The 14089-nt window shown below is 40.2% G+C and overlaps 1 protein-coding gene across 1 annotated transcript in view; it reads left to right on the forward strand.

Annotated features, from left to right (window-relative positions):
- Positions 1-14089, forward strand: part of LOC133460842 (F-actin-uncapping protein LRRC16A) — an 85487-nt gene that overhangs the window by 65373 nt on the left and 6025 nt on the right. Inside the window, 12 exon segments of the mRNA XM_061741604.1 lie at positions 112-234; positions 1252-1427; positions 4542-4629; positions 4717-4740; positions 4742-4855; positions 5930-5996; positions 8195-8430; positions 8578-8693; positions 11216-11280; positions 11283-11761; positions 12883-12925; positions 13048-13197. Coding sequence (XP_061597588.1) covers positions 112-234; positions 1252-1427; positions 4542-4629; positions 4717-4740; positions 4742-4855; positions 5930-5996; positions 8195-8430; positions 8578-8693; positions 11216-11280; positions 11283-11761; positions 12883-12925; positions 13048-13197 — 1681 coding nt within the window.

Here is a 14089-nt window from a genome sequence, read left to right on the forward strand (position 1 = left end):
ATTTTCAACTGTTTTGTAAATATATCATCTTCCAACTCGTGGACGAGGCTTCAAATGTAGATTTATTGTGTTTTACATTTCCATTTCTCTGTGCTGTGCCTTTTCCTCCAGCTACTCCCCAACCTGTACCACCTGAGCAGCGGCGGCTCCAGAGGCGCCTGCGTTGGAGCCATTCAGGAGAAGCTGGAGTCCATGGCTGGGGAGGTGGCCAGAGTCATGGATGAGCAGCTGCTGGTAAAAAACTACACATTCTGCTTGATTGATGCCAGATTTAATCTCAAACTCCACCTTTAAAACTTTATTTCATTTAATTTTTTATTTATTCCGATCATGGACATATGCAAACAGAAAAAACAAACAAGTAAAATAACAACACAATCATCAACTAAAGCATATTCCATAACCAGAAAGGAGTAGGAAGAGGAAAATCTTATTATACCTGCCCCTCCCTCAAAACAAAATTGAACAATAATAACAGATGGTCTGCACAAATACAATTACTCAGTTAACATCACAAAGAAAGGAAAACAAAAAAATCAAAGATAGATTGTCTGTCTCCATACGCATATATTATAAATCTTAACTATTTAATCGATAGATTTCTATTTTTTTCTCTTTAAATTTTTTTTTTAAACTATATGTTTATACAGCCCTTTCAATCATCATGTAATGAATTCCATATCTTAATTCCAACAACAGAAACACTCATCTGCTTTAAAGTTGTTCGGGCAAATAGATGTTTAAAATTAAATTTTCTTCTACTATCTTCATTATTTGAACTGAAAGTAAACATATATTGTACATTTTCTGGTAATGCTTTACATTTAGCTGTTGTACATGATTGTGAGTGTCTGTAACTGAACCAAATCATCGAGTTTCAGTAATCTTGATTCAATAAATAATCTGTTGGTGTGTTCTCTGTAATGCGTATTGTAAATAACTGTAAGTGCTCTTTTCTGTAGTAAAAATAAAGGATTCATATTAGTTGCCCCAGACTGCAACACAATAAGTTAAATAAGGCAAAATTAATGAACAATATAAAATTCTCATTACTGTATGATTTAACACAAACTTAGCCTTATTCAAAACAAAAATATTTTTGCACACTTTTGATTTTACATGAGCTATATGAGCTTTCCATGTCAATGTGTCATCTATAATAACACCTAAAAACCTAAATTGTGATACTCTAATTAAAACTCCTTCTAAAGTAAGTAAGTAAGTAAAAGTTAACTGAATGATTTCCACCAGACGATGCTGGGGTCCATGGTGGATGCTGCGGAGGGTCTGTGCCCTCACGTGATGAAGAGGAGCAGCCTTCGTCAGGAGCTGCTGAAGGCCGGTGGAGGGAGGATGACCGTCCCTCGCAGCTTCATCACCACCACGTTGCTGGAACAGTCCGGGGTGGACATCATCAACAAGATCAGGTCTGAAACACACGCGCTCCGCTCGGGTTTCATCAGTGGCCGAATTAAAGGGGACCTATTATGGCATCTGATTCCTATTTTAAACAGACCTTGAATGTCTTAAAAACAAGATTCTGATTGATAATATTCTGAGTGGGCGGGGCTATGATAATGAGGCTCTGTGCTGATTGGCTGCCTGAATGACGCGATACACCGCTACGAAAAAATGGCAGAAGCTCCGGCTGGCGGAGTTACTGTTTTCTAACTGCATGCGATGCGAGTGAGCGTTGGCGACAAAATCAATTCCATTGCTTTATTTTCTATAGGACTGTCCTAACTGGCCGCAGTGATGTGGCGCTGTGCAGCGCCGTTTTGAGCTGAACATTTGTCGGACGCCCTGCTTCTACTTTCTTCCTGTCGCTCGTGTTGAAAGCCGGTTGAAAGCGCTGTAGGAAACAGTCATGATGAGGAACGGCTGATCCAGTTAGTTGAAATGAGAAGTTATCTCTATGATTCCTCCTCATTTCACTACAAAACCTCAATAAAGTGGCAGCTGCTGGAGGGAGATGGACAGAGAGCGTCCGATGTCACGCAGTGCTACGTGATATTCGGACGCTCGCATGCAGTTACACGGTTTTATAGTTGTGGGCGTGGTTTGCATTTTGGTTACGTAACGAAAATGCGCAGAATCTTATTGGCTCGTAGATCCACATCACACTGGACGGCTCATCCGGGCGGCTGTACAGACACTGCAGAATTTGGTTGCTTTCCTCCTTCTCTGAGTTGGCAGGCTGTTTTTCATAATAGGTCCCCTTTTAAAGGGGACCTATTATGAAAAACACGTTTTTTCTTGTTTTAACATATATAAAGTGGTCTCCCCTCACCCTGCCAGCACAGGGGAGACAAAATACCATGAATTTCTGCAAGCTCTCTGACCCCCGCCGGACAGAGTCCCCCAGTGTCACATGTTTTTTTTTGAGCCGATTAAAATCTGCTCCCGTCGTGACGTCACGACGGGAGCAGATTTCCAGAGGTTCAGCCTCCGCTGCTGAAACCACGCCCACAACCAGCTCTGTGGCTCTGGCTGGAGCGGTCCTTCCTTCAGCCAGTCGGACGCGGCGCCGCGGCGGAGCGGATCCGGGTTGAATCATCCAGGTTCCCAGATGGTTTGGGAGCTGGGTCCTCGGGGGTCAGTCTCAGGTCAGACCAGCTTCACCCTCCGAGATTTTCAGGCAAATCTGTCGGTTTGATCACCGATAACGGGCGATGCGCACAGGATGCGCTCCGGAGCCGATCTGTGCGCCTGCCGTGGAGTTGCGGCGCCCGTCGCGCAGAATCCGCCGGGCAGATCCGGCTGAAATTCCGCTGGTCGGTCCCCGGGAGTCCCTGCTACCAGTCCAGGCCGGTTCCTGCGGTCCCGGCCGGTCGGAACCGGTCAGATTCCCTGGTTAAAGCCGCGGTGATGCGCGCTGCTCCAGCAGCGCTGCTCCCGGGCGCCCGGCGTGGCTCCGGGGCCAGCGTTCAGCATCCGCCGGGCAGATCCGGCTTAAATAGTGCATAAATGTTATTTATATACAACTCATATTTTATTTTTTTAACAATAAAGTTTCCATTTGTGAAAATTCAGTGTTGTGATAATTTACAGGCTCGGGCTGCTCTGGCGGAGCGAGGTTTATTCTCCTCCCCTGCTACACGTCATTCAGGGAGCCAATCAGCACAGAGCCTCATTATCATACCCCCCCTTCCCTAAAAATGAGGCACAGAAAAAGAGGTTAGAAGCGGTAAAACTAGTGACAGGGCCCACAGGCTGGATTTATGATTTATGTAGAAAAAACAAGCTTTAGATTGTTTTTAAGACATTCAAGGCCTGTTTAAAATATACATTAAATGCCATAATAGGTCACCTTTAAGTTCCACATATACAGGGAGATGATATAATCTGGCTGCACTGACCCCAACTACCACAATCATGTTGAATATGTTGTAATGCTCAATATCATTTTTCTAAGTCAACCCAAGTTTTCTAAATCGGGCTAATAGAGCGTTCAAATATGAGGGGGATTGAAGTAGCTATCTGTTATTGACACCAGACGACCGACCAGAAACATAGATCTACAATCAGACACGCATCTCTCGGATGAAGAATAACCTATAATATGAAATCCATGTGAGGAATGTAAAAGCAAGAAAAAAAAGAGTTAAAACATGTTTGCAGATGCAGTCCACATTAATGAAAACAGTGTCTCGGAAGATCCATTTTCACACATGCACTGCATCGCTGATATTTGGCAAAGCAGTTTAGCAAAGACTGGAAACTGGTGCGAGATTAAGAGGGAAAATAAGTCAGGAAATAGTTTTCTCTCAGTCATTTTTATAGGTCTTGTCAATCTAACTGTCTAAATCTAAGCTTTAGTGCTGTAATCAAATGTTATTTTAAAACATGATCACTGTAGATTCTCTCACAATGAGTGACTGGTATGTAGGTTACTATATCTTTTTTGTTGTTTTTTTTCTCCTTCCAGAAAATCTCTGGAAAATTTAAAATATGCAATATATGTGTGTAAATGTATGAGTGTATTTTTTTCTGAATTAATTCGATGAAAGTCAACAGATTTCCATGGATGGTTTCTGACCACAGACTGACCGTTTTCATTCATAGTGGTGTGTAACTGCCCCAGAAAATAGTTTGACCACGAGTACGTTTTTGTCTGTTTTCATAGTCTCCTTGTGCATTAAGACATGAATCACTTCCAAAATATTAATATTATCTGCCCAGAGCTCGGACTGAAGTTGTCATTCCAAGACCCTGTTTCTTAATTCCCTCCTCTAATCATAAGTTGTTCCCCCAAGAGTTTTCTCTGACTCGTCAAAGCTGCTATAGTCAGGAGGACAAGTCCAGTATTTAGACGTGAAACTGCAGCTGATATTTGATTTAATTTTCATTCACATTCATTTTTTTTTACTGATCTTATCCTGAAGTTGGTGATGAAAAAGATATTGAGCATTTTTACCATTCCTAACAAGTACAAGACAATGATGGGTGATGCTACCCATTCATTGGTCAGCTCTTTGATATGCAATCTGAGTGTTCGGTTTCATAATTATGTATCTTGATGTTATTTCTGGACGTAACAGTGAAGTGAAACTCGCCGTGGCCTCGTTTCTGTCCGATCGGATCGTGGATGAGATCCTGGAGGCTTTGTCCAGATCGCAGCACACTCTGGTCAGTGTCCTCTCTGTCCGTACGTTTGTCACATCCCCCTCATCTTCCTCTCGCTGATCTCTTCCTCCTTCCTCTGTCTGTTTCCAGTCCGACCATCTGATCAGGAAGGACCCACCCTCTGGTTCATCACGAGCCCCAGATGGAGATGGAGGTCCTGGATGAGACGGTGCTACAGCCAGAGAACCACGACCAGAAACATGAACTGGAAGATATGGACTCCTGCATGGTACGGAGACGCAAGTCCTGCATGGTGTAGTATTCATATCTGGGATCGCCAATAGTCTGAAACTTAATCATAATGATTTCTGTAGATGCTTTACAAAGTTAATCACACATTGTTTAAGCTCTGTAATAGGGATGGGCGGTATGGACTAAAAAACTTATCACGATAATTTCTGGCATTTATCCCGATAACAATAAAAATGATGATAAAAAAAATACCAATTCAACTCCACCTTTGTAACTATAAATCTATCTCGCTCTCAGATCCGCCATGTTTGTTACACAAAAACCTCATCAACAGGAATTTATCCTTTTTTCTTTCTTTCTTTCTTTCTTCTTTCTTTCTTTCTTTCTTTCTTTCTTTCTTTCTTTCTTTCTTTCTTTCTTTCTTTCTTTCTTTCTTTCTTTCTTTCTTTCTTTCTTTCTTTCTTTCTTTCTTTCTTTCTTTCTTTCTTTCTTTCTTTCTTTCTGGCTCATTTCTTTCTTTCTTTCTTTCTTTCAGGATAATTTCTTTCTTTCTTTCTTTCTGGCTCATTTCTTCTTCTTTCTTTCTTTCTTTCTTTCTTTCTTTCTTTCTGGCTCATTTCTTTCTTTCTTTCTGGCTCATTTCTTTCTTTCTTTCAGGCTCATTTCTTTCTTTCTTTCTTTCTTTCTGGCTCATTTCTTTCTTTCTTTCTTTCTTTCTTTCTTTCTTTCTGGCTCATTTCTTTCTTTCTTTCTGGCTCATTTCTTTCTTTCTTTCAGGCTCATTTCTTTCTTTCTTTCTTTCTTTCTAGCTAATTTCTTTCTTTCTTTCTTTCTGGCTCATTTCTTTCTTTCTAGCTAATTTCTTTCTTTCTTTCTGGCTCCTTTCTTTCTTTCTGGCTCATTCCTTCCTTCCTTCCTTCCTTCCTTCACGTACGTAACGCAGAACCATAAATCAGCTTTACACAAAAACATCATCAACGGGAATTTATCGTTTTTACCGGGAGATGACAAATTCTTATCGTGGGGAATTTTTTTGACGGTATATCGTGAACGGTAAAATATCACTCATTCCTACTCTGTAATAAATAAAGTTGTGCTTTTTGCTCATTAGATGACTCTCAAATCCAAGAGGAAGAGTATTCTGGTGAGGATGTTGCGGCCCGTCTCTGTGGCATTCGGTGAGAGACAAAAACACTGTCACAAAAATCACGATGATGTCTGAGATCTCAGTATTTGTGAAGTATATTTAAACGGAGCAAAAAATAAACTGTATGAGAAGGTTTGTTACCTAAAAAAGGCCATGGGAAAGAAAAAGTTCTATTGACCTTTAACCCTTGTACTGTCTTTGGGTCAAAATGACCTAATTCTCACTTGATCTTCCTTCCTTCCTTCCTTCCTTCCTTCCTTCCTTCCTTCCTTCCTTCCTTCCTTCCTTCCTTCCTTCCTTCCTTCCTTCCTTCCTTCCTTCCTTCCTTCCTTCCTTCCTTCCTTCCTTCCTTCCTTCCTTCTTTTTCCCTTCCTTCTTTCTTTCCTCCTGCCCTCTCCTTCCTTCTTCTCTTCCTCTTTTTTCCCTTCCTTCCTTCCTTCCTTCCTTCCTTCCTTCTTTCCTTGTTTCCTTCCTTCCTTCTTTTCTCCCTTCCTTCCTTCCTTCCTTCTTTCCTTGTTTCCTTCCTTCCTTCTTTTTTCCCTTCCTTCCTTCTTCCCTTCCTCTTTCCTTCCTTCCTTCCTTCCTTCCTTCCTTCCTTCTTTTTCCCTTCCTTCTTTCTTTCCTCCTGCTCTCTCCTTCCTTCTTCTCTTCCTCTTTTTTCCCTTCCTTCCTTCCTTCTTTCCTTGTTTCCTTCCTTCCTTCTTTTTTCCCTTCCTTCCTTCTTCCCTTCCTCTTTCCTTCCTTCCTTCCTTCCTTCCTTCCTTCCTTCCTTCCTTCCTTCCTTCCTTCCTTCCTTCTTTTTCCCTTCCTTCTTTCTTTCCTCCTGCTCTCTCCTTCCTTCTTCTCTTCCTCTTTTTTCCCTTCCTTCCTTCCTTCCTTCCTTCTTTCCTTGTTTCCTTCCTTCCTTCTTTTCTCCCTTCCTTCCTTCCTTCCTTCCTTCCTTCTTTTTCCCTTCCTTCTTTCTTTCCTCCTGCTCTCTCCTTCCTTCTTCTCTTCCTCTTTTTTCCCTTCCTTCCTTCCTTCCTTCCTTCTTTTCTCCCTTCCTTCCTTCCTTCCTTCCTTCCTTCCTTCTTTCCTTGTTTCCTTCCTTCCTTCTTTTTTCCCTTCCTTCCTTCTTCCCTTCCTCTTTCCTTCCTTCCTTCCTTCCTTCCTTCCTTCCTTCCTTCCTTCTTTCCTTGTTTCCTTCCTTCTTTTCTCCCTTCCTTCCTTCCTTCCTTCCTTCCTTCTTTCCTTGTTCCTTCCTTCCTTCTTTTTTCCCTTCCTTCTTTCTTTCCTCCTGCTCTCTCCTTCCTTCTTCCCTTCCTCTTTCCTTCCTTCCTTCCTTCCTTCCTTCCTTCCTTCCTTCCTTCTTTCCTTGTTTCCTTCCTTCTTTTCTCCCTTCCTTCCTTCCTTCCTTCCTTCTTCCTTCCTTCCTTCCTTCCTCCCTCCTTCTTCTCTTCCTCCTTCCTTGACCTGAAGACAGCACAAGGGTTAAGGGTTAAGTTCCCCGATTTATTTACGGTCTCCCATGAAATGTGGCCAAAGGTGAGTTTTAAACCCTTGTACTGTCTTTGGGTCAAAATGACCTCATTCTCCTTCCTTCTTCCCTTCCTCTTTTCTCCCCTCCTACCTTGTTTCCTTCCTTCCTTCCTTCCTTCCTTCCTTCCTTCCTTCCTTCCTTCCTTCCTTCCTTCCTTCTTTTCTCCCTTCCTTCCTTCCTTCCTTCCTTCCTTCCTTCTTTTCTCCCTTCCTTCCTTCCCTTTTTTCCTTCCTTCCTTCTTTCCTCCTGCTCTCTCTCCTTCCTTCTTCCTTCCCTTTCCCTTCCTTCCTTCCTTCCTTCCTTCCTTCCTTCCTTCCTTATTTTCTCCCTTCCTTCCTTCATTCTTTCCTTCTTTTCATTCTTCCTTCCTTCCTTCCTTCCTCCCTTCTTCTCTTCCTCCTTCCTTGACCTGAAGACAGCACAAGGGTTAAACCGATTTTACCGTTTGGGAACAACTTCTACTTTTTTTTCTTCTTTTTTTTATTCCTAACTGCACTTTGGGAAAGTGAGAATGGTTTTTTGTCAGAAGACCTGAGAAATGAGTGTCCGGACCTTGAACATGTTAACATGTTTTTAATTGAAATTCTTAAATGAGCTTGTGATCGAGTACAGAGATGCAGTGATGCTGTGATTTGCAATGCAATATTTTAATCATAAGGTCTAGATATTTGACTCACACATCCCTTTGCTGATTTGTGTCTGCCTGACAGAGATGGAGTTTGACCTGGACAAAGCTCTGGAAGAGGTTCCGATTCACGTTGAAGACCCGCCTCTCCCTGCTGCTCCACAGACATCGGACTACGGCGATCTCCCTCCTCCTCCCACTTTCCCAGATGTCCAGTCTGTCAGCCTGGGCGAACTCCCAACCGTGGAGCACAAGAAACTTGAACATTGCACCAAACTTCGGCCAAAGCCCCAAAAGAGAACGAAACCCAGTAAATCACCTGTAAGTTTCCGCCAGAAGAAAAAAAAAACAGTTTTTCTGATATCCCTTAATCTCCTGCTGTTACATAAGACATTTTAGAAATTTCAATTACAGAATTTATGCCATTTTAAACATATTAAAATGTGTTTTTTGCTGTGTGTCCTTCAGCGGGCAGCCACCGGTACCTCAGTACCACAGGAAGCAGAGCAGAACAGCATGATGGGAAAGCTGGACGAAGGCCTGGATGACTTCTTCTCCAAAAAAGTCACCAAGCTTGGCTTCAGGTAAGTGTACTTTTTGTATTATTTTATTTTATTTATTTACAGTATACAGGACTGTCTCAGAAAATTAGAATATTGTGATAAAGTTCTTTATTTCTGTAATGCAATTACTAAAAAAAAAACTAAAATGTCATACATTCTGGATTCATTACAAATCAACTGAAATATTGCAAGCCTTTTATTATTGTAATATTGCTGATTATGGCTTACAGTTTAAGATTAAGATTCCCAGAATATTCTAATTTTTTGAGATAGGATATTTGAGTTTTCTTAAGCTGTAAGCCATGATCAGCAATATTAAAATGATAAAAGGCTTGCAATATTTCAGTTGATTTGTAATGAATCCAGAATGTAAAAAAAAAACAACATTTTTGCATTACAGAAAATAAAGAACTTTATCACAATATTCAAATTTCTGAGACAGTCTGTATGCATGAAATGGGCAGCCAGCAGATGTTTAGGAGATATTCACTTACTTTGCTTCAGGCTTCCCCAATTTCACCATGAGGATTGCTGTGGCTTCTTCAACGTAGTACCTGTATTGTTCACTCTAGGTGACTGAGCAGTAACGGGGGGTAACACACTACACGACCTGAGAATGACACAAAACCAGGCGTGATGTTGCTCATTTGGAACAGGACCGGGGGAGAAACGAGCAGAGCTAGCTGTTTGCATAATAATATGCCGCCATGAGGGTTTGTTTTAGATGACTTGAGTCCCACGTTTTGTCCTCCCTCCGTTCCTCGCTCACTCATCATTGTCCGTAACTCGGATGTGGAGTCATCAACGGCTCTAGTAGTTAAGAAGGCTAATAAAAGCCTGTCTGGAACCGCAAATGGGCCAACAATGTATCAATAAGCCTCATGAATTCATCTTTTATTGTTCAAACATAACAATTGACTGCCGATCATTCACCAGTTTGCCTCCAATCCAGGTATAGCTGCTCCCAACTTTTTCCAACTGGTTAATGAAAGTGCAACGCTCCGACTGATGGTTGTAAACGTTTTATTACAGGATTTTCTGTCTTTTAAACGCCCAAGACCACCGTGAACACTGAAACAAAATACACAGTGGCAAATATTCATCAGTGAAACCGTCATGTTCCCATATATGAATTGCTTAACTGAAACTTATTACACAAAGTATTAATGCTCTCAAAATACAAATTATACACATTATACACATATAAACAAGAATATTTCACTCCAACCAGAATGTTAGGAGTTGCTACAAGTCCATTTCTTCCGTATTTCAGTTCTTTGTCTTCCAATTACTGCTTGCACACACCAACAGACCATGAAAAAACTCACGTCTCTACCAAAAGGCATCACGTGACCACGTGATGGCGTGGTCAGATGGCGTTATTAATTAACCAATTCTCCCCAATGTATGCACACAATAATCAAAATATAAATGGATAAGTAAAATAAATCAATTCACACAGAAAACAAAAGCTTATGTGTGCATTCGCTACACCAGGGTTTTTGTCAGTGGCTTGCAAACAGAACTCTAAATATTCTGGCACAAAGGCAGCTTTAGGTCGTCTCCTCAAATCCCTGATCGACTGAAACATTCTGTTTCTTCAGAATAAAAAATAACCAATACTTTCTTAGACTATTTAAATTAATGGCATTAGAATTGCTTGCCACTAGGGATGGGCGGTATGGACTAAAAAATGTATCACGGTCATTTCTGGCATTTATCCCGATAACGATAAAAAAAATACCAATACAAAAAGTGTCATCAACAGGAATTTATCTTTCTTTCTTTCTTTCTTTCTTTCTTTCTTTCTTTCTTTCTTTCTTTCTTTCTTTCTTTCTTTCTTTCTTTCTTTCTTTCTTTCTTTCTTTCTTTCTTTCTTTCTTTCTTTCTTTCTTCTTCTTTCTTTTTTCAGGATAATTTCTTTCTTTCTTTCTTTCTTTCTTTCTTTCTTTCAGGATCATTTCTTTCTTTCTTTCAGGATAATTTCATTTCTTTCTTGCTCATTTTCTTTCTTTCTTGCTCCTTTCTTTCTTTCTTTCTTTCTTTCTTTCAGGATCATTTCTTTCTTTCTTTCAGGATCATTTCTTTCTTTCTTGCTCATTTTCTTTCTTTCTTGCTCCTTTCTTTCTTTCTTTCTTTCGTTCTTTCTTTCAGGATCATTTCTTTCTTTCTTTCAGGATCATTTCTTTCTTTCTTTCAGGCTCATTTTCTTTCTTTCTTGCTCATTTTCTTTCTTTCTTTCTTCTCTTTCTTTCTTTCTTTCTTTCTTCTTCTTCTTTCTTTCTTTCTTTCTTCTTCTTTCTTTCTTTCTTTCTTTCTTTCTTTCTTTCTTTCTTTCTTTCTTTCTTTCTTTCTTTCTTTCTTTCTTTCTTTCTTTCTTTCTTTCTTTCTCATTTCCTCAACTTATCATTTTTACCGTGAGATGACAAATTCTTACCGTGGGAATTCTTTTGACGGTTTATCGTGAACGGTAAAAATATCACCCATTCCTACTTGCCACACTGTCATTCATTTTATTCTCTGCATCTCTGTTTGATCTGCAGACTTCCCTCTGTAAAAGGTTCATCCACCAGCCCCCAGGAAGCAACAGATAAGAAGCGTGAGTCCAGGAGAGTGGCTTCTTTAACCTCATCAAGTCCCGCACGTCCCGGTCAGACAAGAGCCACGTGGCTGCGTCTGTCTCTTCACCGACATCTGCGTCCTCCACCGCCACCACCACGTCCTCCGTCAGCCCGGTGAAGGAGGACCTGCCACCACCGCCATTCCCCACGCCGCCTGTCAAAACTAACTCCACTGCGGTGGAGCATCAACACGAACTCCACCAGACACAGTCAAACCCCACAGATCCTGAGCCTGAAGCGTCTCCGACTTCTGCTGAACCTGCTGACAAGGAGAAGGATGAGAAGAATATCGGACATAAAGAGAATCCAGAAGAGGCTGAACGAATGGAGAGGAAGGAGAACGTGGAGAAAAAGGACAACCCACACATACCCCGTCACATCGGGGTTCCTGTGATGGGAAGGGACCTGCTGGCCGAGATGAAGGCCAGGCAGGAGAGAAGCCGGCAGGAGAAGCTGGCTGAGAAGAAGGTGGGTGGAGTTCCTGGGTCAGCTACATTAATGACTCTGATACAGGTGTAAAACAGGCCCACCGCGCATTTCAGCATAACACCGCTGTGCAGAAGTAAAGATGGCAGAAGTGAAAACAAAAAGACAGGATAACAATGATTTAGCTGTTTTTAAATGTTGAATTAGCAAAGACACCCTGAAACTGGTGCAAGATTAAGAGGGAAAATAAGTCAGGAAATAGTTTTATCTCAGTCATTTTTTTAGGTCTTGTAAATCTAACTTTCTAAATCTAAGCTTTAGTGCTGTAATCAAATATTATTTTCAAACATGATCACTGTAGATTCTCTCACAATGAGTGACTGGTATGTAGCTTACTATATCTTTTTTGTTGTTTTTGCCCCTTCCAGAACATCTGTGGAAAATTAAAAAAATATGCAATAAATGTGTGTATATTCTAGTAATCGAGTATTCTACTGAAAATTCCATTGATTAATCGAGTAATCGGATAAAACATATTTTTGTTTAGTTAAAGAGCAATTATAGATATGCATAAGATGTTAGATGTTAATTGACATTACTAAGACTAAATTATATAATACAGTAGGTTCATGGCTGTGCATTTAAAAACCCTGAATTTACACCAGTCGACCAAATTCACTCCCTATACTCAAAAAAGTAAGGATCTTACCAAGAAATGTTCTTATTTCTAACCTAAAAGTGCCATTACACCTGATAACACACATCACTTAAAAGGTTAGGTGTTTTTCCCACGTGTTAAAATTGAACTTTCATTTGTGTCAAGCTAATTTTAAATTTTAAAGTTGAATTAACTAATGGTTAAAGCAGAACAAAATATATTTTTCTTTAAAAAAATACATGCGCATTTTGTTATATAAATTAATTCTTCCAAAAGATAAAATAAATCATATTTGTCTATTTATAGAGCCATTTATAAATTGTCTTTTCAGTCCTCTTTCTAGCACCACCTAGTGTCAAAACCTGAACATATGAAAGCTTCCCAAAAAAATCAAATACGAGAGCAGCTGAACTACAAAACTATTCAAAGGAGTTTTTAGTAAAGCGTCCATTCAATGTTCTTTTAGTGACTCCTGTCATCATAAACTCTGTGATTCTGTTTTTAGTCCGAGTCATCTTCAGGACCAGACAAGGTGGATGCCGACAAAGGTGAGTGTGTTTATTTTAATGTTGCTGTTTTCTGTTCATGCCTGGATGTTTTAAGTGAAGAACCTTCATCATAGATGCCTTTAAACTTCTGTGATCAGATTCTGATCCTGTTGTCCCAGCAGACACTGACGAATCCAAACCAGAACCGATTCCGAGGTCCAAACCGCCAGCCGTCACCCCCAAACCAGCCGCCCCCCAGCCCGTCAGAACCCCCCTGACCCCCCACACGCCCGGGCCGCTCAGCCCGACCTCTGCCAGGACAAACAGCAGCGGTGAGAACCGACTGCTGTCAACCGTCAGGCATAGAATGCAGAACTGTGAATTACAGAACCTGAAATTTAAGGAATTTATTAAAGGATAGCCCCTTGAGATGTAACACCTCATTTTCAAGGGAGTCCCATAAAACATACAACATTACAATATATCACATCACAGTACAGACATACATGATATAAAACAAACAGACATCTTGCTCACCCTCCCACACACAACCCCTACCACATTAGTCTAGTTACAAAGTAGACTAATTAAATAACCGAAACAATGAGATAAATATAACATAATAAGAGAAAAGAAAAAATAAATAAATAAAAATAAATAAATGGAAAAAAGGACACAAAAAAATACATGAATAAATTAAAAACATAGGCAATTTGTTTTAAGATGAGAATATAATGCCAACTTAAAACAATGAAAAGAGGTAATAGAACGCAAAAAGAGGGGAAGATTATTCCAATCTGATGGAGCTTTAAAATAAAATGATCTTTTTCCAACCCCTTTTAAAATTCTAGGAACAAAGAAAAAAGGAAAATTCATATGTCTGAGTGAGTATGGAGAGTTATATGGAATCATGAGTTCTTTTAAATATGGAGGACAGTGAAATTAAACACATTTAAAAAGGAACTGAAGCCAGTGAAACTGCCGTCTAGATTTGTGTTGAAACCAGTTCAATGAATCAAACATAAAACAATGATGTTCTGAAAGGACAACGTAACACAAATCTACATAATGAATTAAATAATACAGTCAGAAGTTTAAGATGGGTATCTGGAGTATTTTGATAAACAATATTTGCATACCGTAATCAACAAGTGGTAGTATGAGTTGAAAAATTTACCTTTTTCTGACAGGAAGTGTAAAACAGTTGATGTTGATGAAAATGTC

The sequence above is a fragment of the Cololabis saira genome, chromosome 15, assembly GCF_033807715.1.
Source record: "Cololabis saira isolate AMF1-May2022 chromosome 15, fColSai1.1, whole genome shotgun sequence".
Taxonomy (NCBI): Eukaryota; Metazoa; Chordata; class Actinopteri; order Beloniformes; family Belonidae; genus Cololabis; species Cololabis saira.